Genomic DNA, 24233 nt, shown 5'->3' on the forward strand with positions numbered 1-24233 from the left:
TGGTTGATGTGGTCTACACATAAAGCAGGATAGTATACCATCTAAATGTAGGCTTACAAAAGTTGCTTGAGTCTTTTTGTTTCTTAGTTTCAGAAGTCTTGTATGGGTCTCTTGATGCCTCTGATATGGCATCTAAGAGAGTGCTCATTCAGGGTAGTATGACTTTCCTGACAGTGCAAATCCTGGTTTGGTGTAGTGTGGAAGGTGACCTGAGGCCCATGTGTATGACTCCTGCATACATGTTGTAAAGATACACCATTTGCTAGTAAGTCTGACGTCTGTGAGATTCACTAAAGTGATAATTGAATCTTGTTTTTGTTTTTGTTTTGTTTTTGTCACCTTTACTTTCAGGCTGTCAGCAGAGGCCTTGGCTAAATTATAGCATTTTGTTCATCCAAGGTGCTGTGGATTATTCTATTTAGATAAATGGTGCTATTGTACCAAGGCCGGAAAGGAAGCATTATCCAGAGTGCCCTTTCTCTTTGCTGACAGAGGTTTTCCAGCTAGAGAAATGTCCTTTCAGTGTGCCCAGCTGGAATAGTGTGGGCTAGAGGAGAAACTGCCTTTTCCTAAAAGCAGTGTATGTTTTTCAAATCCTCCCACTCTATTTGTTTTTTTCCCCCAGTATAATTAACGTACAGTGTTAATGTCAGGTGTACAATATAGTGATCCGGCAATTCTCGACATTTCTCAGTGTTGATCATGATAAGTGCACCCTCCCACCCTGTTTCTTACACGTTTTTATTTTTCGTTTTGAGAAATTTTAAGTCAGGTACTATTTTAGGGATAATTTTAGTTTTTTTAGCCCACAGGACTAAACTACTATGTAGCTCCTTTTGCATCTTCCTATTTCTTCCTCTGGAAAAGATTTGCAGTGATTAAAGAGCTTAAGTTTTAGAGTTGGTGGTGTTGTGGAGAACTCTTTGTGAATTACAGCCCAGTTTTGCCTGGTAAATTCTTCAGTGTGATTTCTGTAACCACTCTTTTTTTATCAGGCAGTTTGGGAGAATAATTACCCAATACTGAGTTTCTATTGCCATTCCAGTTGCCTGTGTTTAGAACTTTTATAGTTTCTAATCCCCAAAATTCTGCAAGGAAATTATATTGGGCCCCATTTCACAGAAATCTGAAGGTGGCATAGCAAGTAAATCTCAGAGTCAAGATTTGAACCCAAGACTCTCCTGAGATTCCTCCAGTTTGTTTTGTGATTGTCATCTTCTAGAATAGAGTCCAGTCTCACTTAACTTTGGTCCTTCTCAGACGGGGGTACACAGTGTTTGGAGTACACAGCAGAGTGCAGGATGCATTAGTAGCTGCAGGATAAATTTGGCTCATCCCTCTTGCAGTGTCATTCTTACCTGATGGTGAGGAAAGTAAACACAGACTAAACACTGCTGTGTTAAGGCTTAGAAGGTAAAAGTGCATGAATGCTTAAGCCAGAACCCAAAGTTCGTTTGCCCTATGCCTCTTCTCACTGTACCTCCCAGGTCCTCTGGCTATATGAGTTTGGGCTGGCTTGCCACTAGGAGACATATGAACGTTTGAGAAAGACTAGAAGTGTATTCATTTGTGAAAAGAGGGACTGGTTAAGTTCGTACATCTATCTTGCAGCAAAAGGAACAAGATTGTTCCTCTTACCCTCTTGTAAGCAGAGCCATGAAATCTTTCCTTCTTATCTATTCGGCAGTGAGCTGTGATATAAACCACTAGTGCTTGCAGAGCAATAAATGATGCCCAGGGCATTCTTCTGCTGAAAACTTGCTGTCAAAACTGTTCAGACAATAATACATTTCCTCTCTAGAAAAGACTTTGGCCTTGGGATGGGGGCTGGGTCCTTTTTTCCCCTAATTGGTTCTATTCCTGTGTGTTGGAAATGTTGATGCCAGTAGGATGCGCTAGGCCAGTTGATGAAACAGTTTCGTCAGCCTTCTGTCCATTTTGTGATAATTTTTTCCAATAAAATGATTCATTTCAAAATTATCTCCCCAAGAAGTAATATTGCCAATAGCCCTGCTTATATGGTTAATAGAACATTGATTCACTGAATCAATATTTGAGTGCTGGTCTGTATCAGACTTTATTCTATGTACTGGGAATATAGTGAGTAGGCCTTATAAGCTTATGTCCTAGTGGGGGAAAGAGAGGTGACAACTATAGACTCAGGTAGTAAATATTGTGACAGAAAATGAAACAGGGTGCAGAGCTTCTCCTGTGGATTTTTACTGTACTCATCCTGGGGTTCTGTTGGACTTAAGAGACCAGTAGTGACACATTATTTCCCTGTCCCATCTCAGGAAGTATTCTATTACATCCCCCTACTTTTCTGTTGATGTAAGCCTTTTTTGTTATCAGGCCAAGGAGTCTTTGGATGACTTTATATGATCTCAACTCATGCTATTCCACATCGAGTCCGTTCTTAGCCATCACTTTAAAAGCTTTTGCATGGTTACAGATTGTTTTCACCAATTTAATTAGTTATATTTTATGATGCTTTTCTGAATAGCTTTTTGAAGAACAAATTAATGTTTTAGCCAAATAGCTGAAAATTACACTTTTACCTAGGAGATGGTGTGTGCCTTCTAAAATCTAAAACCTTAATAGGAAAAACACAGACTGATGTTTTTGACCCCAGTAGGATTTTGGTCTGAATTTCATTGTTTGTGATGGGAATGGCTGTATACTATTTTTACATCATTCTGTTTTGACTTCTGAATAATAGAGCTGTCAGTAAGCTATATGACCGGAAGCATTCCTTTAGACTCCCTTTAATTAAATCCATTCTGAAAAGCATCAAATGAAAAAGGTAGTAACTCTAGACAGAAGCAGAGAAATTTCTGAGCTTAAGATCTGTACCTCTAATTAAGAGAATGTCTTCAGATACTCAGCACCATAGGTTTAGAAGAAGGTTGGTATATTTTGGACTGGTCAGAGGTACATACCTGAAAGGGGCTAACCAAGAGCAGCCATTGTGATCATTTGTGAGATTTTTTTTTTCTTTTGGTCTACTTAGTGGCCATCTCATTTGATACTCTTTTATTAAAGACTTTCTTTTCTTGGAGTCAGGTGGACTTGTTGCCTTATAGAACCTTACTCATGAGTTCTCCCTCTGTATTTCTGCTATTGTAGTATATTGCCATTGATTGGATGAAGCTATTTCCTTTTGGTATCTAGCTGAACTAGAGCTGTGGGCAGACTCACCTTAAACTTTGGGCTCTGCCTGGCTCTGTTGCAGTTACATGTTCAGCATGTAACTGTGCTGAAATCCCTTTAGCCTATAAGTCACAATAAGTCACCATGAAATCATTGCTTTCCATCCAGTTACTCGATTAACACGCAAGGACACATTATTGTGTGGTTCAGCCTGAACCGAGTCCAATTCAGCACTGCTTCAGGGATGGTAAAATGGCCACTCTTTGGCAATAGCCAAATGTTAGTATTATTCTCACTGCCATTTAATGACTACAACTACTTGATTTAGATTGGGGATTAGGGGAACCAAACCACTATGGCTTGCATACCACTAACCATGCCACCATTTAGACGTGGGTATTAGCTACACGCCTTTAGGAAAATTCTGCTCAATTTTCAGCATTTGAAATATTCTTTTGCTGAAATTGGCACTTCGCCTTTCTTCGTCTTCCTCTATCCTGACATTATTTCCTTCATGGAGAAAATGGCAGCGTTAGTAAGGCAATCCTGGGAAGTGGATAGCTCCAGGAGACACTTAAAACACGGTAGCTAGACATCTAAGATGGAGATTAAAGCCATGCCCTGCACACCTAGCCCTTTTCACTTGGCTCCCACCGGCTCCCTGGATAACATATCACCGAATGTTTACAAGTCCTCGTTTGGCTGATTTTGTACCCTACCTGATAAGTATGACCAGGCAGATGAATCTTTTCTGACTCTAGATAATACCAACAACTGAACTGACAGGGTTAATGGCTAGTTCAGGCCAACGTGAGAACTTTTCTGTTTTATTCAGCCTTCCAGCTTGCTTCTTTTCTTTTTCTTGATTACTGTCTGCATTATCCTACTTGTCACTGTGCACAGGAGAGGCCACTCCTTGGGTAACTGGCTCCCTTCCTTGCTGACATCTCTTTGTTAGTCACTCTTGCCCATCGCTGTGCTATCACCCTTGTCATATTTTCTGAGAGGAGGATGATAGCGTCCCTCAGGAACTTCTTCAGTCAAAAGGAAAGATGCTGAATAAAGTCTAAATAAGTTTTAGTTTTGCTAGGTAGAAAACATATATTGAAATTGTCCTTTCCCTTTGCTCTCTGGATAACAGCACAGTTAGGTGAACCTTTATATTTTTGGCTACATGTCTCTTAATACCCTTTGGATCCTATCTCTTACGATAGAGTTCTTGATTCCGTGTTGAAGCCGAGTTGTATCTGATATACTGAACATAAGCATGAGACTATTGGGATTGCTTTTCAGTTTTTTTCATGTTTTTGAATAAAATTGACAAGCAGCATGATGGGGAGAGTACATTGAGGTCTTATCCAGCTAGGATAATGTTCATATAATACTCAAAGATAAGAAGAATGAAACCTAAGAAAATAAGGGCTATACATAGGCTTTATTTCCTTTGGAAATAAAACCACCAGTGAGTGCCTTTTCTCAATGCCTTTTATTGAATTTAGCATATTGGATAAAACTGCTGTTTCTCTTCCAGTGTGTTTTTACTTTCTTGCCACTGAGTGCCAATCAGGTCCATACAGAATTCCATCTCTTTTAAGCTTAGGTTGTAAGCCTGGCCAGAAGGGAGTAGAATGGTTGAGGGGAAGAAGGGGTAAGTCTATTAGAAAGTCAAAGCAGATAAAAGCATCAGGACAAATGAGACATGGCGCATCCTCCCCTTCCTTATTAAGGGTTTTTTTGTTTTTCTTCTTCTCCTCCTCAGGGTCTAGCTTTCTTTTTATTCAGGAGTTAGCTCCAAAGTCATTTTCAAACAGGTAAATCTTTTCTGATTCCAAACATTAGTTAATTACCTAAGGCATTGGTTTTCAACCTTGTCTATACATTAGAATCACTAGGAGAGCTTTTCAGAATTCTGATGCCCAGACTCTACCCCAGAACAATTAAATCACTACCTCTGGGGTGAGACTCCGGCATCAGTGTTTTTTTAAATGCCCCCCCTTTATACATACACAGATGTTTGATTTAGTAGTGTATCTAAGGTTAAAAACCATAGTTGATAGAATACAACTGTAGTAGTTATTAGTACTGTTATTCTGTGAAACCTTCCAGGGTTTTATGAAGGAGAAATTAAAAAACTAAAGACCTCCCATAATCAGCCTGCCTTTGCAAACTTATTTTCTGTGACTTTTTTTTTTTTTACACATATCTACCCTGTGCTCAGTCTAATTGGACTGTTTCTTCTTCTTGATCCTGCTTTTATTCATGTTTTTTTATGGCATTTATACATGCTATTTGGGAAATAACCTCCCCCTTTTTGCTTGTATAATCCCACACTACCACCTCTTTGAAGCTTTTCATTATTCCTCAGCCAAAAGGAGGCTCTTCCCTTCAGTACTTCTCTCTTTTTTTTTTTTTTTGCTTTAGTATATTCTGTGTGGTTTTGCATTCATGTCATAGTTCTCCTGCCAGTTTTTTTTATTCATCTGTGCATTCCCCTCATTGTCTGACATCTTTACATTCCCCATAGTGCCTTGTATCCAGTTGATGTTATATAAGTGTTCATTTGAATTAAAGGTGGTTTTGAGATGTCATGCTACAGCTGTGTGCTATTCCAGAACCAGACAAAAAGCAGATGTGTGATATCTTTTCTGTTTGCTTTCAGACTTTTCCAGTTGTTTGAATTCTTCGTCGTGGTGACCTTTTATATTACACATGTGATTTTTGGCTTATTTTCAACCATTAAGTAATCTTCAGGAACCAGGTTCTAGAAATAGCTCTTCAAGGTTTGGAGTGCTCTGTAGCTTACTGCAGAGAATGCTTGTTAGTGCTAGTTATGAAAAACACCTGCCTGGCCCATTTTCTGTCATGGTGGGAACAGGATTTTGTCATAGGTCTCAGTGTTTTTCTGGGTAGATTATTTTTTAGATTTTGGCAACCCTGTTTCATGTATTTTTTCACTGAGAAGATAAATCCTCTTTCTCAAATTGTGAAAAACAGTACAATTTTGCTTTTTAACATAACCACAGCGCAAAGATTTCCAAGTTTCTACCACTGAATGACAGATAATAACGGAAACAGTGTTTGTAGAGCAGACAAGGCATTTGGTGATTCAAAGAGGAATTTCAGATACACAGTGAGAACTAGGGAAGAGGCGAATGAGGAACTGTAGCCAAAAAAGGTGGTGTTTGCTTTTTATACAACACTGTTAGTTTTGTGTATATTTTATGTTTCTTCATGCCAGCTGTTTTCAGCTTCAGTTCTTCTTTAATGCTTTTGTCGTGGAAGCCTGACTTCAGGATGAATTAGAGCACTGAGGGGGGAAAAGCCCAGGTTAAGAATAATGTGGAATGATTTTCCTGTCACCTAGCTAATTAAGTCTGTCTAATTCTCCAATAGTTAGCATCCTTTTACATGATCTCCAGATAACCCACAGCCATTTCTCCTTAGTACTATCGACTGTGAAAGAGATTTGAAGCATTGCATGCCTTCCTACTTCCTCCCCGGGTAGGGTATCTTGACCTGTCCCAGCTGTTTTCTTTCTTAGGAAAGTTCTAAATTCTAAAAATCATTCTTGTTCCACCTATAATTTTTGAAGCTTGAAATTGCTCTGTACTGGTTTGGTTCCCACCTTCTCAGTGGGACAGCAGGTTTTGTAGATCAAAGCACATTTTCGTTTTTCTTTGCTTTTCTTTTTTTTTTCTCCCTTAAATTTCTTTTTAGGGGAAAAATAAAACACTCTCGAGACATTACTGCTTGGAGGTAGAGCTTCTTGGAATATGTAAATTCTTTAAATCCGGTTTAGGTTTGTGCCTATGTACCCCAATAGGAAGATTGGATCTGAAACATCCCTGAGATGTCCCAGCTCCATCTTCTTTCCAAGTTTTCTCAGAACTCCCACACACACCATCAATACCACTACTCGGTTCCCCTAGGAGATATTTCTTGGCAATCTAGAATTTCTTTAGGCTTTGGGAGTCAAGTTGAACAGCATGTATTCCCAGCAACTTGGTAGAGCAATTTACAGATTCTATATGGGCATCTAGTACTTAGCTAAATGAACTCTACCTCTCTCTCCTCTCTCTCCTTTCTCTCTTTCAGCTTGGCAGTGACCTTGGCGGGGGCATTGGAGGAAGTCCGGCAGTAAGTGCCATCCGTTTTTTTCACCATGGGATGCGCTGCCCCCTGTTTGATGCCTTTCCTATGCACACATTCTCAGACCAGCCACCGCTGCTGTCTAGCATTGTACCCAAAACCTCTATAGCAGTATATGAAGAGTAGAAAGTAGCATAGGGTTACTTGGATTCTTCAGAGGCATATACCACATGTGGTGTAGGGACATCTTTAGGGATTGGCGCTCTGGTGTCTACAGAGATCTTTGTCTTCCTGACATTAAAGAGCTAAAGGAAATGGAACCTGCCATCTTGACTCGAGAATGCTCTTATTCTCTAGTGTCATCTACAAAGAACTTGAGAGAGTCAGCTGGACTCAGGGAGACTCTCCTCGTAAGTGACTGAGGTTGGGGGGTATGAATATCCATTTCCCCCCCAGGAGAGTTTCCTACTGATATTTATGCCTAAGTGGGAAAGTAAAACTTGTCTGCACCCAAGTGGAAATAGACTGCTTTCTAAGTTGGATGCTTCTTCTTTCTATAGAAACAGACTCTCCCTTCATTAGGGTACCTGTAGGCCTTTTGCACAGAATCATGGAAGCTAAAATTGGAAACTAACAGAAAAAATCTCGGATCACTGTGTTCCTGGTCCTACTGATTACTCTCTGATAAAACTTCTAAAGAGTGTTTGTATATTATCAATGATGAAAAAATAACTGTGATGATTAAGAGGACAAAGAATATACTACTTCAACTCCAAGAATGTTGTAATTATGGTGTGTTCTTACTGTTTTATCAATACTACTAAAATATAGATCAACATGTTAAGGGCTATTCATCTGTTTTTCCTGGTTCCCCCCCTTCCCTTTTTCCCTGCAGGTGGGACAATCCTTCATCCCCTCATCAGTGCCTGCAACCTTTGCTCCTTCACCTACTCCTGCTGTGGTCAGCAGTGGTCTGAATGACCTGTTTGAACTCTCCACGGGAATAGGCATGGCACCTGGTGGATATGTGGCTCCTAAGGCTGTAAGTAAAGTGATACTTTCTTAATGAACAATACCTGAATTACTTAACATTTGTTGTTACTTCCACTGATAATAAATCCAGGGTTTGTGCCCTTGTCCTAGAGGATTTAAGAGGAAGATGAAAAGTAGCCTGAAATTCAGCAGTACAAAGCACCGTCTCATCCTCATTAACTATTTTTATAATTAGACTTAAAATTGGAAATGTTAAATATTTGTGTTTTGTTCTTTTGCTTAGAAATATTGTCTGGTTTGTCAACACTGAAGTCAATCTAGTGTAAATCCAGCTAATGCAACAGTGAGAGGTGGGGTAGGGGGACGGAGTATAGAGGAGTAACATTTTTACTTCTCTTTCCTTCCATTCCCTTTTTCGATTGGTATTACGTATGGATTCCAGAGTGCTGTTGCTCACATTTGGCTTTCATGGATTTTATTGTACCTTTCTAGAGCTCTGATTTAGGTTTCTGTCATTGGTGCTTTTCTAGTCTCAACCTTGCTTAATGTCCTGCTTAGACTGAATTTCAAAAGTGGAAACCACTGTAAGTGAAGCTTATTTCAGCCTTTGGGAACAGTGCCATCTGGGTTAGGCCCAGTGTCTTATAATTGTGCCTTTCTGGGGGACAGCATGCCTGTTTGTTTCCTGAATTCTCTGCCTGCCTATCTGACTCTAGAGGATCCGTACTATAGAGATGTAGGCCACTTGTCCATTCCAAGGGTCATAACTTTGTCTGCACAGCTGCTGAATAGAGTGACCAAAAATAAGATTTAAAACTAAGCCATGGTATTTTGGCACAATACAGTAACTTGGTTGTTAGGTCTGTGTTGGATATTATCCCACAGGCTTTTAATTATTGGTTAGAAGATTATCTAATGCATTTGTTTACTAACACTAAAGTAATACATACAAATGACAAATTTAAGGAATGTAGAAATGACAGACGGAAAATTAAGTTTCCCTGTCCTCACTTTCCCATAGATAGCCACTATTAACTCTCTTGTGTGTCCTACCAGAAGAAGGATTATGCATATACTTAAGTCTGTGTTCTTTAACAGTACTAGGTCAGTGGAATATACTGCTTTGCATCTTTTTTTTCCTCTACCATATTATTTCGAATATCTGTATCCACTGTATTGATGTGCCACAACTTATTTAATCATTCTCCTATTGATGGACATACAGGTGATTCTCTTGGTCCTACCACCCCCCCCCTTTTTTTTGTTATTACAGTGTTGCAGTGAACATCTTTGCGTATGTATATCCTGGTATACATAACATTTTTTTTATCCTGATATATTTTTGTAAGTATAGTTATAGGGTAAACCTGCAGTGTGCTTGATCATTAAACATTTTAAAATAGACATTCTCCACTTACCTTCCAAAAGGTAACATCAGCAGCACGGTACAGAGTGCCAGATTGCTTAAATTCTCTGTTGAATATTATTGACTTTTAGGATTTTTGACCCTCTGATAGATGAAAAATATCTTATGGTGGTTTGATTTCATTTTCTTCCTTCCTTTCCTTTTTTTCTTTAGTGTGGCTGAATATGTTTTCATGTTTGTTCAGCCACCCGCTGATGCTTTGGTATTCTGTCTTAGATGGTCAGAACAGTTAATGAATTTCCTGATTTTTTTTTTGTTTGTTTAAGATTTATTTATTTTTAGAGCAGGAGCAGGGGGAGGAGCAGAGGAGAGGGAGAGGATCTCAAGCAGACTCCCCGCTGAGTTCAGAGCCCAACTCAGGGCTCCATCTCATGACCCTGAGATCATGGACTGAGCCACCCAGGCGCCCCCTGATTTTTTTTTTTAATTAACTCTTATGGTCCAGGATTATCACAGGTTCTAGGGTCAGGGGTGGGTAATGGATTATATAGAGAAGATAGGCATTCACGTTACTTAAGCCACATCTAAGTACTATTTAGCAGAAACTATTGCAAGAGTTAAAAATATACATAAGACGTGGTCCTTGCCCTTAAGATTACTGATAATGGTTTTAGTGATGATTAAAAAAAAAAAAGTCTTCAAAGCTACAGACATGCTATTTTCATTAGTAGATTCAGTTTCTTCCCTTTTAAGCCTTTTACCAAACGTGCTAATAAAAAAAAAAAAACACATTATACTCATTGGAATTTCTCTTTTCCTTGTATATACATTTGGTAGCAGTAGTCAAGCAGTAAAATGACCAAGTCGAACAGAAGATGGAGAACTAGCCAGGGTTATTCATAGACTGTTTTCGTGTGGGTTTGGTTTGGTTTGGTTCGGTTCTTCAATTGAGAACAATCTCAAAATTAGAGACTATCCAGAGCCTTTTGCATCTGACTTGATATTTATAGTATAAAAATCACCATAATTGCCTAAAGAAGCGAAATCTTAATTTCATCTTTATATATTCAAAACAAATAGCATTGAGATCAATCTTCTGTGGTTCCATTGGGCTCTATACTGTCTTTTAGGTCTGGTTGCCTGCAGTAAAAGCTAAAGGCTTGGAGATTTCCGGAACTTTTACTCACCGCCAAGGGCACATCTATATGGAAATGAACTTCACCAACAAAGCTCTGCAGCACATGACAGACTTTGCAATCCAGTTTAACAAGAATAGGTAAGAAGTCTGAGTCCTTGGCTCGGTCATGAAACAACATTGTGCCTTGTGTCCCAACAAACCAATGTTCCATTTTTAACAATACATTAAAAACTCTCATGTTGGGGCGCCTGGGTGGCACAGCGGTTAAGCATCTGCCTTCGGCTCAGGGCGTGATCCCGGCGTTATGGGATCGAGCCCCACATCAGGCTCCTCCGCTATGAGCCTGCTTCTTCCTCTCCCACTCCCCCTGCTTGTGTTCCCTCTCTCGCTGGCTGTCTCTATCTCTGTCAAATAAATAAATAAAATCTTTCAAAAAAAAAAAATTAAAAAAAAAAACTCTCATGTTGACAGATGTTGGGTGTAGAGTGAGAGCTGGTCTTGCATGTCTATTCACTTGTCAGCTTCCACTCTGGCGGCCCTAGGGAATTTTGATGGGAAACTCATTCATATGGAAAAAGGACGCCAGAATTTACTTATTGCCTTCTTTTTTTTTTTTTTTTTAAAGATTTATTTATTTATTCGACAGAGATAGAGACAGCCAGCGAGAGAGGGAACACAAGCAGGGGAAGTGGGAGAGGAAGAAGCAGGCTCATAGCACAGGAGCCTGATGTGGGGCTCGATCCCGTAACGCCGGGATCACGCCCTGAGCCGAAGGCAGACGCTTAACCGCTGTGCCACCCAGGCGCCCCTACTTATTGCCTTCTTAAAGGATTCTAGGACTAAAAAAGTTGTTAATAAACTATTTACAAAAAAAAAGTTTTTTTAAATTGAAACCCATTTATTCATTCAACAGACAATTGTGTAGCATCTATGTGTCAGACATTTCCAGGTACTGGGGCTAGAGTAGTGAAGGAAACAAGTGAGTATCCAAAGCCCACATTTTGGTGGGAAAAATGAACATACTTTGGTTGATGTAAATAATTTGAAACATAGTCAGTATACCTGTTAGCTGAATAATATAGGCAGACGGTGTGCTTTTATTTTTTTATTTTTTATTTATTTATTTTTTAAAGATTTTATTTATTTATTCGACAGAGATAGAGACAGCCAGCGAGAGAGGGAACACAAGCAGGGGGAGTGGGAGAGGAAGTAGCAGGCTCATAGTGGAAGAGCATGATGCGGGACTCTATCCCATAACGCCGGGATCACGCCCTGAGCCCAAGGCAGACACTTAACCGCTGTGCCACCCGGGCGCCCCGACGGTGTGCTTTTAGCAATGTATTCTCTGCCTTAATAAGGAAGAGAGCATGAAGATGTAAATATTGATTTTTTATAGTTCTGAAACATCACTGTTTTTTATTAAATATCGTGGTTTAGGAAACTGCTAAAGTTTGATGGCAGGTCCATTTGTTCATAAATACAAGATAATTAATTTGTTTCTAACAAAACAGTAATTGGACCCTTAAAGCAGATTTAATAAAATTTGTCAGTGACAGCTTGTATCAGTGATTGTCTTACTTATTTCTAAGCATTTGGGAATAACTTTTATATCCTAGATTGAAAGTTTGGCACATTAGAAATTACTTAAGTATCTAGAAAGTCTGTGTTTCCTTTTGTCAGACTAGTTCTATTTCCAGCTATTTACCAATTTTAGCCATTCTTATGAGTTTATAGTGACTTGCATTTTAATTTCTCATTTTAATTTGCATTTCCCTAATGACTAATGATATTGAGCAATTTTTTCATCAATGTATTGACCATTATATCTTTAATGAAGTATCTGCTCAATCTTTCTTTTTTTAGTTTTATTATCCAGTAATAACAGTTCTTCATATATTGTGGATACAAATCCTTTGTCAGATATATGTCTTGCAAATATTTTTTGTGACTTTATTTTCTTAACAGTTTCTTTCAAAAAGAAAAAGTTTTGTATTGCTTATGCTCTTTGTGTTTTAAGAAATCTTTGGTCCATGGATACAAAGATCTTTTTCTGTTTTTTTTTTTTTTTAACAGAAGTGGTATAGATTGAGCTCCTACATTAACTCATATAATCCATTTTGAGATAATTTTTAAATACGGTGTAAAGTAAGAGAGTCAAAGTAAACTTGTTTTTTTCCATAGTAAGCCTTGAAATCAGATAGTACAAACTCTCCATCTTTGCTCTTTTTCAGAATTGTTTTGGTTATTCTAGGTCCTTTGCCTGCTGGGATTTTGACTTAGAATGTAGATCAGTTTGGGAGAAAACTGACATCAAACAATACTGAGTTCTAATCCATCAGCTTGCTTTATCATCCTTAACTTCTCTCTGCACTGTTTTATAATTTCTCACGTACAGATCTTGCATGTCTGTTGTCAAATTTATGTCATAGTTTTGATGGTATAGTAAATAGCATCCTTCTCATATTAATATTTGTTTCTTCCTGGTATATAGAAGTAGAATTGATTTTTGTATGTTGAACTCATACCCTGCAACTTTGTTAAATTCCCTTATTAGTTCTAGTAGCTTTCTTGTAGATTCCTTAGTTTTCTACATAGATCAGTCATTTTGTCTGTGAATAGAGACAGTTTTATCTTTTCCTTTTCAGTCTTAATGCCTTTTCTTTTCTTGCCTGACTATACTAGGATCTGCAGTAAATGTTGAGTGCATGTGGTAAGAAGGGACCTCTTTGTCATGTTCTGATTCTCTGGGGGAAAGCATTCAGTCTTTCACCATTATGTGCAGTGTTAACTGTAGGTTTTTCATGGAGGTTGAGGGAGTTCCCTTCTCTTCCTAGTTGGTTGAGTTTTACTGTGAGTGGGTATTGAATTATTAATTATTATTAATTTATTACAATTCATTTATTATTGATTTGTTATAATTTAATTTATTAATGTCAGATGCTTCATTTATTGACATGATCATGTGATTCTTTTTTAGTTTATTTATATGATGGATTACAGTGATTGATTTTTTTTTTAATGCTACCCCAGTCTCATATTCTATGGATAAATCCTGTCTGGTCAGGATATATTGTCTATTTTTATGTATTGCTGAATTTGATTTGCTAAGATTTTGTTGAGTAGTTTTTGCATATATGTTCTTGATGTAGTTTTGAGCATTTCTGACATGGTTTATTCTTTTCTATTATTTTTTTCCTGAGTTTTATTGACTGTCCTTTACCTTCTCCTCTCGTCTAGCCATCTCTTCCCCAAGTACTTCCTTCACTGTTATGTGTTCTCCTTTGGTGACTGCAATTCCTTTATTAAGAGTATTTTTCCATTAACTTCTGTGTAAATGTTTCATTACCTCCTTTTTTTTTTTTTTAAGATTTTAATTTTTTGAGAGAGAGCATATGAGCCACCCAGGCGCCCCCATAATTACCATTGTTTTTATGGCAAATTATTTTCAAGTATGTTTTGTTTGTCAGTAAGCTTTGTACTGCTGTTTTTCCACCTTTTTGTAATAGTGTCTTTGAGTGTGTGCTGTGCTTATACCATTTTGATACCCCTATCTGAATGAGCTGGAATTTGCAGGACTGCTATTAGCAGGAGGCCCCTGTAGATGAGGAAGATAAGCCAGGGTCGCTTTTTAGGCTTTGCTACTCAGGGACCCTCCGTCCTTTGCTGTGGTGTGGCCACAGCTCCTCTGCCTCTGAGAACCTGACTTTATTCAAGAAAACTGTATTTCAGTCCTGAGCTCTACAGATTCTCTTACTGGTTTCTGCCTCAGAGGAACCCAGCCCTGTCTTCCAAGGTATCTGTTTCCCCTTAGAAGATGTTCTTGAGCTCTGTCACCTCCAGGCCTCCCTGGGGACTTTCCACCTTCTTTCTTCACCTGACCTGTTTGGTATTTGCCCTACTCAGTAGTGCTTGGCACCTGGAATGGGTTTCTCTTCTGAGAATGGATATTTATGGTCAGTATCTGAGGCCTGCTAGCACTGGTTGCCTCTGAACTCTCTGTGCCTCCCTACTGCACCCCCAGAGCTTCTCTCACCAGTTCTGCTGATCTCATGTGCTTTGGCCACATGTAAATATAATTGGGAGCTTGTAGGTTTTCTTAGTCTTGTAGTTTTGCAGAAGGTGAAGTTGTAGATTAGTAAGGAATTTTTCCCTCTTTGTTTCTTCTGTATCATTTCTAAGAGGAGCAATTCGAAGATTAGGAGCTAAGCTGCTGTCCTGTTTCTATCCCAGTATTGCCTTCAGACAGAGATTGCTGACCATGAGAGCAAGATCAAAAGAGCAGAACGGTTTTTTGATCTATAAATGTTATAGCAAAATGAGTGATGTGTATTCTCAGGGTCACTTTATTATTACATTTTGATGTTCTGCAGCATAGTTTAGGAAAAAGAAAATGTTTTTCTGCCATCCTGTGACTCTTGAAAGATATTACCTGTATAAATTCCATAGTTACATATAATACGTTTATAAACTCTATAGTTTATTTTATAAATATTCTAGCCCCATCTCCCTTCCTGAGGCTAATTAGAACACAAATTCAGTATAAATTTATATCGTTCATTTGTGTGTTTGTTACACCTGTAGGCCTACTTTTCCCTTTATACTCAGTCTATTTGAAATTCTTTTATTTCTTGTACATAAGATATATCTGTCCTCTTGATTTCAGCTCAGGTCATGATCTCAGGGTCATGAGATTGAGCCCTGTGCTGCGCGTGGAGCCTGCTTTTAAGATTCTCTCTCTCCCTCTGCCCCTCCCCTCCTCCCTGCTTGGGCATGTTCTCCCTTCTGCTGGTGCATGCCCACTCTGTCAAACAAACAAACAAAAAACAAAAGCAAAAACAAAACACGTCTGCTCTCATATGTATTTGTTATTTATGCAACTCCAGACTCAGGTTTTTCCCATCTCTTTACTATTCTTTTATTGTTATTAGACGGGCTTCTCCGTGAAGTCGAAGTAGTGGGTACACACTCCTTGACTTAGGGTTGGAAAGTGACCAGCTTGTCCTAGTCATTTGGAGTGTCTAAGCCAATCAATTTTGCTTCACTTTCACTGGCTCTTTTCCAGTGATTGTGTCTTACATAGGTAAACAAAAAAGAAAATTAGAATTACCAGTAATCCATCTTCTGGATTGCTGAGGCAGGTCATCAGGCTAGTGAAATAATGTCAATTTATTGTACTTTACAGGGTGTGTATTCTTAAGTCTTCTTTCTCCCAGGGATTTTCTAAGGAAAGATGTTTTTTTTTAAAAAAAAAAAAAAAAAAAAAAAGAGAGAGAAACTTATTAAATCTGTCCCTCTAGTGGTGTGAGACATAAACTAGCAGAGCAATTCTGTACTTACGAATGTTTTCTCCTTTCTCAAATCTATTTAATGCAAAACAGGTTATATTGAAATCAGTGTTACAGCAAATTAGAATTAAGCATCTTGGTTCTATTGTTTCTTCCATTTAATTTTATTAAAATTTATGTTCAAATGGAGTAAAGAGCCATTGAAACCCAAAGGTGTGGCTAAGTCTTGCCTCCTGATTAACCTTTGGAATTTATTCATCCTCTTTCCTAGCTTTGGTGTCATCCCCAGCACTCCTCTGGCCATCCATACACCACTGATGCCAAACCAGAGCATTGATGTCTCGCTGCCTCTCAACACCTTGGGCCCAGTCATGAAGATGGAGCCTCTGAATAACCTGCAGGTTAGAGTTTTACTTCACTCGGGGTGCAGCTTAATACCTTTCCAGTTTTATTTCGTTTATATATAAAACAACCTCTCTCTCTTCCTCATGCTAGATTTGGTCATGGAATATTCAGATTTGAAATAACTACGGAGAGAGTTTGTTTATTTGTTTATTTAGAGAGCACAGGGGAGGGGCAGAGGGAGAGAGAGAATCTTAAGCAGGCTCCACACCCAGTGAGGAGCCCAACTCAGGGCTTGATATCCTGACCTAGCTAAGATCAGGACCTTAGCTGAAATCAAGAGTCATTTGCTTAACTGACTGAGCCACACAGGTGCCCCTTATTTTATTTAAAAAAAAAAAAAAGGTCATATTGGTGCCTGGCTGGCTCAGTTGGTACATCATGCGACTCTTGATCTTGGGGTCATTATTTCAAGCCTCACATTGGGTGTAGAGTTTAATTTAAAAATAAAAACAGATTGGGGTGTGTGGGTGGCTCAGTCCATTAAGCATCCCCCTCTTGGTCTCAGCTTGGATCTTGATCTCATGGTCATGAGTTCATACCCCATGCTGGGCGTGGAGCCTACTTTAAAAAAAAAAAAAAGTCATGCCTTGACATAGGAAGTTACTCACTCTTTTACTCAACAAACATTTAGAAACTTTTGTAAGATCTTATTTACAGACCTTTTCTCTAAAGACTTTTGTAGTGAATTTGTCATTTATATGAGAATAGATTTATGTAGAAGTTATATTTGAACACAACCACAAATACAGTTATTTGGATATAAAGGCCCCTATTAGCACATAACTATGATAAGTAGCAGCATCTTAGAGGAGCTCAGAACTTTATCAGGTCTACAAGAGCCTCTCGATCTTGAAAATACTGAATTTTTTAGAATGCTTAAGTACTAGCTGAGAGTTTCATTCAGTTTTCATCTGTTTTGAGTTTTTCTTTGAAATATAAGCCTTCTGGGGTTCAAGCAACATGAAGGTGGACTAGTAAGCTTGTAAGCTCAAGTGTAGCAGTATCAAAGGGTTATTAATACAGATAAAAGCCCTAGATGTTGTGGATTTTTAAATGCTCACAAGGACAAGAGAGACAGCCGTGGGTCCACCTGAGATTGGGAACTGTAACTGATCTCTGCTCAGAGCTGATACCCTGGAAGGGTAACTCCCTCAGTGGAGGGGGAACTGGGAAGTGTTTCCAGGAAGGCAGGTGATGGAAAAGTTTCTCTCTGACCAGCGTTCTGGATGCCCTCTTATGAGAAATCCAGAGCCCAGTATTTTTCCATACATGGCATAATATATGGGCATATAGTCCAAATTTATACAAGATATGTAGGTACAGTGTTCTCCAAACCAATAAATTAATGTAAAATTGGTCCAGGACTGGTGAAACCCACGGTACCTGGCAGAAGCAATTGCAAAGCAGTCATTTTGCAGCAGCTATAAACTTCAGGGCCGTCAGGACTCCCACCTGAAAAGAAAATCTCTTTTGAAAATGAGCTCACAGGGGCACCTGGGTGGCTCAGTCAGTTGAGTCTGCTTTCGGCTCAGGTCATGATCTCAGGGGCCTGGGATTGAGCCCCCCATTGGGCTCCCTGCTGAGCAGGGAGCCTGCTTCTCCCACTCCCTCTCCCCCTCCGCCTCGCTTGTGCTTGCTCACTCTCTCTCAAATAAATAAAATCTTTAAAAAAAAAAAAAAAGGAAAGCTCATAAATTGAACCATAAAAAGAGGAAAAGGTGTACTATGAAAGACAGAAGATAGCAGACAGAGGATGAGTATTCCCCTTCCACCAAGAGCTTGAAATGAATAGTCTGAATGAGACTAAAAATACAAAATATGTTTAAAATGATTAAAGAAAAATATCAGCCTTCCACTTTCAGTCAAGACAGGTGGGATACCATTGCTCAATCTTCTGGAAATACCAGTGTGAATCCTAGTACTAATGGTGAGACATCAACAGTACAATTACTTGGAGTTAAGATTAATGTTCTTCAGTAGTTTAAATACCAGCGCACCAAGCCTGTTCACCAGTTCACTACCTTGTTGCCACAGTTAGTGGATGCCTCTTTCTCTGCAAAGGGTATAATGATATGGAGCAAAGATGAGTGAGTCACGAAAGAACTTGGCTCAGACTAGAAGAACAAAACCAGGATTACTGTGCAGATGGAATTGGCTGCTACTATGATGAGAGCAGTGTGTTAAGGGGCTTTTCCAGCACAGAATCCTGAAGTAAGGAACTAACCCAAATCTACACCTGCTCCTTTTTCATTGAAATCTAACCTCCTGTTGGCCCGTAGAGCCTCCAGCACAGTATTTGAGGACAGTCAGCGTGAATGCAAGAATGCTTTACTGTAGAAATAGGAAGGGGAATTTGGGTCACAGAAACCAGGGCAGATTTTTCTGCTTTTAAAACAAAAAGGAAACAATAAATAAATGAATGTCAGTTTACCTTCCTATTTGCATTTCAGTTTCTCATTCAGTGAAATGAGCATACCGAATAAGGAACCCTCATAAGAGCAGTTGAATCTTAGTCCAAATCCTTCCCTCAAAAGTATTGATTGGGACGAGTACATTTTTGTTTTTGCAAACCTGAAGTTATAAGAAATAGCCTTTTAAAAATTTTACATCTTCTTTCAAGGATATCATAATTATGGCTATTTTCTCATTAATTGACATTTCCCAGTTGGAGAAGATAAGCAAAAACTTAAAAAAGAAACACTTTCCCCCCTCCATGAGCAGCTCTATTTAATGTCTGCTGGTGCTAGTTGAAAGTAATGGCTAGGAGCGCCTGGGTGGCTCCGTTGTTAAGCATCTGCCTTCAGCTCAGGGCGTGATCCTGGAGTCCTGGGATCAAGCCCGGCATTAGGCTCCGTGCTCTGCTGGGAGCCTGCTTCTTCCTCTCCCACTCCCCCCACTTGTGTTCCCTCTCTCGCTGGCTGTCTCTCTCTCTGTCAAATAAATTTAAAAAAAAGAAAGAAAGAAAAAGAAAGAGTAAGTAATGGCTAGCTTAAAGTGTGTGGTTTACTTTAGATTTCAGCTTCCATTCTGCCCTTGTCCCAGTAGAAACAAAAAGAATCAAATATTAACTCCAACAAGCTTAAATCATAAAGAGCCAGATAAAACCAGGTAAAGATCGATTGGCATTTAAACATATATTTGCATAGTGTTTAAATTCAAGAACTCATGGGAAAATTAGTGCTTTTCTACTTCAGACCATAGAATCAGGAAAGGAAACAATGTTTGGAGTTTAAGGAAACAAAATTTTGAAGGCAGTATGGGTTAAAGTGTTTTGGCTAATTTTATATCATTATATAGGACAAATCCAGCCACCAGAACGGTCATGTAGCACTTGGTACAAAAATGCTTCATTACAGTGCTCATCAAACAACTTACTGGCTTGTAGTCCGTCTGAAACACTTGAAAGGTTACAAAGACACTGTTCTCTCTTAAAATGCAAAATAGATTCTACTTTAGAGACAAGAATTAAGTACCTAGTAGAGATGTGAGTCTAGAGAATATCTCTTGCTGTACCAATGTTGGTTGTTAAAGCCTTTGTGAATCCAGTTTATAAATACTACATAAAATTAGCTTGCCTCTGGTGGGCTCTTCTCTTGAGTTTATTTATAGCATGCAATTGTACTCTTTTAAAAGAATCGATTCCCTCTGTTTAAAACAAAAACATTAACAAATGTCTAAATGAATTACTTCTAAATGAGTCTTCTCTGACTCTGATATCCTTGACTTTCATTGCATCTGTGTTAGTTGCTTAGAAACATTTTCCCAATATAATTCTTCAGACTTGACACCTGGCAAGTCGACTGCTTCTTCAAGGCAGTGTCTGCAAAAAGACAATAGACATATGACAGAACATGTGTTCATCCTGGGCCTTGCACAGATGCTGTAGAGTTCTCACAGCTGCTTGGCTTCCTTTCTCACTGGGCTATAAACCCTTATGAGATAATTGGTTTTAATTTTGTCCAGAGTTTTAAGAACAATTTTTTTAAAAGATTTAATTTATTTATCAGAGCACAAGCAGGGGGAACAGCAGGCAGAGCAGGCAGTGGGAGAAGCAGGCTCCCCGCTGAGCAAGGGGCCCCATGTGGGAATCAATTCCAGGACCCCAGGATCATGACCTGAGCCGAAGGCAGACGCCTAACGACTGAACCACCCAGGCATCCCTAAAAGCAATTTAAAGAGTCAACTAGTTCTATAGTTAGTTCAAAAGAACCCAGTCCCCAGCCTTCTCTCCCCAACGTGGCCCCAGTTTTCTGTTTCCATAGTCAACCTCTCTTCTTGCAATTGAGATTTTTTGCATTTACCTCTCTCAGTAACATGCTTGTATTGTGACTTATGGATTTTTCCATTTTAGGTGTTCCTTGACATCTTTCTGCACTCAGTGATGTCCTCTTCATGCCTATGTCCTATCCTCCTATTTTCCTGACAGAGCTAGCTCAGAATTTACTTTAATCAGAGTTCAATGTTTACATTATTTTTTTAAAAGATTTTATGTATTTATTCGAGGTGGGGGGAGCAGAGGGAGAGAGACAAGCAGACTCCCCGTTGAGCAGGGAGCCCAACGTGGGGCTTGATCCCATGACCCTGAGATCATGACCCAAGCCAAAACCAAGAGTCAGACACTTAACAGACTGAGTCACCCAGGCACCCCCAGTGTTTACAGTATTAGGACTATACTTCAAAACTGAGCTATAAAGTGCAATTATTTTTTTCTCCATAAAACTTTTTGTACATAGTCAGATACTTACCTGTTAATACCTGTCTCTAATTGTTTGCTTAATTTTTTGTGTTCTTAACTATAATTCAGTCCCAACTTCCCATGAGATCAGACCCTTCAGAAGGATCTATCACTTTCACTTTCTTGAAGTCCCCTCTGGAGTCTTTTGATCTGCTCTCTTCTGGATTGGTTTTCTTATGTGTGAAAGATGGCTGTCATCCTGGGATCTCCTTTCATCATCATTTTGCAGTTCATTGCCTTCACCTCTCTTATGTTGGGTCTCCTAGTATATGGGTCTTTTCTTTGTTTACTTCCTCATTTTGATGAAAAACATCCTCTGGTAGCTTCCTAAGGATGGGTATGTAGAGAATAAAGTTTTTGAAGTTTAACATGTTTTAAAATGTCTTCATACTTTTTGACAGTTTCTGTATATCTAGGTTAGAAATCATTTTCCTTCTAGTCTGATGCCATTCTGATTCTTGATTTTTTTCTGTACTGTGTTCTTTCTCATTGGAAGCTTGTAAGATCCTTTCTTTAGCCCTCATATTCCGAAATTTCATAATGATGTCCCTCAAGAGGTATGAGCCCCTTTTCACCCATTGTACTAGGTACTCATTGGGCTCTTTCAAAGTGGAAACTTGTAGCCCTCGGTTCTGGGAATTTTTTTTTTTTAACTTTTGTAAATCTCCCTTTATTTTCTGTTTCTCTTATTAGAAGTCTTGTTGTTTGTATGTTGACTCTTCTGAGCCAATCCCTGTTTTTCCCTTTTTATTTTCCATCTCTTTCTTCGTTTTATTTTCTAAAAACGTTCTATGGAAAATTCTTAACATTACAAAAGTAAACAGAAGAGTGTCATGAGTCCCTGTATACCATACCCATCGTTGAGCTTCAGTGATTATCTGTAGTTAATATTGTTTCATCTATACCCCTGTCCACAGCCCTACTCCATAATATTTTGAGGCAAATCACAGACGTATCATTTCATCTGTAAAATTTCAATATATATCTTTAAAGCAGAAGGTTTCTTTTATTTTTTTTAGAAGGTTTCTTTTAAAAAATGTAGCCACGATAACTGTTGTTCACATTAAAAAATTAACAAGAATTCCTTAACATGAAGTACCCAGTGTTGAGGTTTCCAGTTATCTTAGTACCTTAAGCTGTTTTGTTGGTTTTATTGTTACTGTTGTTTGAAGCACAAAAGTGCACATGTTATGATGGCTTGATATCTCATAATTCTCTTTGGCTACACTGTTTATTGTGAGGGGCACTAGCCATATGTGGCTATATACGTTGAAATTAATTAAAATAAAAATAAAAATCTCATTTCCTCAGTTGCGTTGGTCACATTTCAGATGCACATGTGGCGAGTAGTAACTAGGTTGGGCATTATGGAAGCAGAACATTTCTACCGTTGCAGAAAGTTTTCTTGGACAGTGCTGATCTGTGGGTTCCCTCTCTTTTTCTTTTATCTTTGGTTTTCAGCAATTTAACATTATGTACCTAGGTGTTTTCTTTGTATTTATCTGGCTGAGGGTTCACTGACCTTCTTGGATCTGTAAGTCAATAGTTTCTCCCAAATTTGGGGAAATTTTACAATTATTTCTTCAAACTTTTCCTGCCCAGTTCTCTCTCTTCTTCTGGAACTCCAGTTACACAAATGTAAGACCACTTGATATTGTCCCTCAGATCACTGAAACTGTTCTTTTTATCTTCTCTCTCTCTGTTTTTCATATTGGATAATTCCTGTTGATCTATCTTCAAGTATAACAACTCATTCTTCTGTAGGCTATAGCTTTCTGTTAAATTCATCCACTATAATTTTCATTTCACATGTTGTACTTTTCATTTCTAGGATTTTCATTTGGTTCTTTGCTAAAATTCCCCATTTGTCCACTCAGGAGTACAACTGGAGAACCCTGCTTCGCATCCTACTCTCCTTCATCCCATCTCTACCCTTTGGCCATCCCTTGGACCTAAGGGTATGCTTACTGACCTTCAGGAAAAATGATTAGAAGTATCTCAAGCAGGCCCTGGGTCTGTCTGCCAGGAGATTTTGTATGTTCTTTCTGGGCACGTCTTTGGTCCTGATGGTTCTTCTGTCCGTGGGTTGCAGGGAGGCCAGAGGAAGATCAGAGTATAGTATGGCTTTCCAAACCATGAGACCCAGGACCAGAGCTACAGTTTACTCATCACCGAGGGCAGCTAGAATCCTCTGTACTTTCACGTCTGTCTTCTTGGGCTGGCTTACTTCTTCCAAAAATTATCTTTGACTCTCTTGTCTAGAATATAAAGGCTTTCTGACAGCTAAATTGGGAAAGATGGCTGGAGAGTCTCAGTAGTCATTATGCATAAGTTCACTGAATCCACCACCCCTCAGCCACATCTGGCATCCCCTTCAAAGTACCATGTATTTTATCCTCTAAAAGAATTAATCTTTACTTTTTTGCTGAGGGGCTAAGGTAGGTTAGAGTGATGGTGGGCATCTGGGACTCCCAACAGCATCTTAATCCTCTTTCTTTCCCTTCCATACAGTTCCAGATGTGCTGCCAGTCCCGAGCATTTGAGAATTGTGGTGGTGCTAATCCATGTCTTTTGCAGTCACCGAGATTTTGTTGCTATTATGTTTTTTTCCTTCCCTGTCTTTATAATTTATACCTTTAAATTTTTTTTCTTTAATTATGTGATTTTATTATTTTTATTATTGTGATTTTCAGTCTACTATCTTTACCTGAAAGTCTTTATAGCACCTTTATATAAATTCCTCCTTCCTTCTATACCACTTTATAATTAGGAGCCTTAGAGGTAAACCTATGGATAAAGAATTGGGTTTTTCCTGTATATGGTGTTTGTTATTGATCTTTCGCCTTTAAACCCCACATAAGTATTGTTTGATAGGATGAATATTAGCGAAAATGGCTCTTAGTTTTTTTCTTTGAATGTCTCTTCTAAAACAACTTCTTTCATTTTAACCTTTAAATAATTAGGGCAGAAAGTGCTGAAGATCTCAGCTGCCGAGAACACAATCTTACAGTCCTATTTATGCATATCTTTAAGATCTTAGTCAACCAAAAGGGCTTTTTTTTTTTTTTGCCA

General features: G+C 38.7%; 1 protein-coding gene across 4 annotated transcripts in view; it reads left to right on the forward strand.

Moving 5' to 3' along the window:
• Window positions 1-24233, forward strand: part of AP2B1 (adaptor related protein complex 2 subunit beta 1) — a 123314-nt gene that overhangs the window by 76730 nt on the left and 22351 nt on the right. For 3 of the 4 annotated variants that reach the window (XM_034641843.1, XM_034641842.1, XM_034641841.1), the window contains exons 15-18: window positions 7246-7287; window positions 8135-8281; window positions 10729-10874; window positions 16293-16422. In XM_034641843.1, the coding sequence (XP_034497734.1) occupies window positions 7246-7287; window positions 8135-8281; window positions 10729-10874; window positions 16293-16422 (465 nt within the window). The remainder of the gene's footprint in view (window positions 1-7245; window positions 7288-8134; window positions 8282-10728; window positions 10875-16292; window positions 16423-24233) is intronic. The other variant, XM_034641844.1, reaches the window with a different exon arrangement.

This window comes from Ailuropoda melanoleuca, chromosome 13 (assembly GCF_002007445.2).
Source record: "Ailuropoda melanoleuca isolate Jingjing chromosome 13, ASM200744v2, whole genome shotgun sequence".
Taxonomy (NCBI): domain Eukaryota; kingdom Metazoa; phylum Chordata; class Mammalia; order Carnivora; family Ursidae; genus Ailuropoda; species Ailuropoda melanoleuca.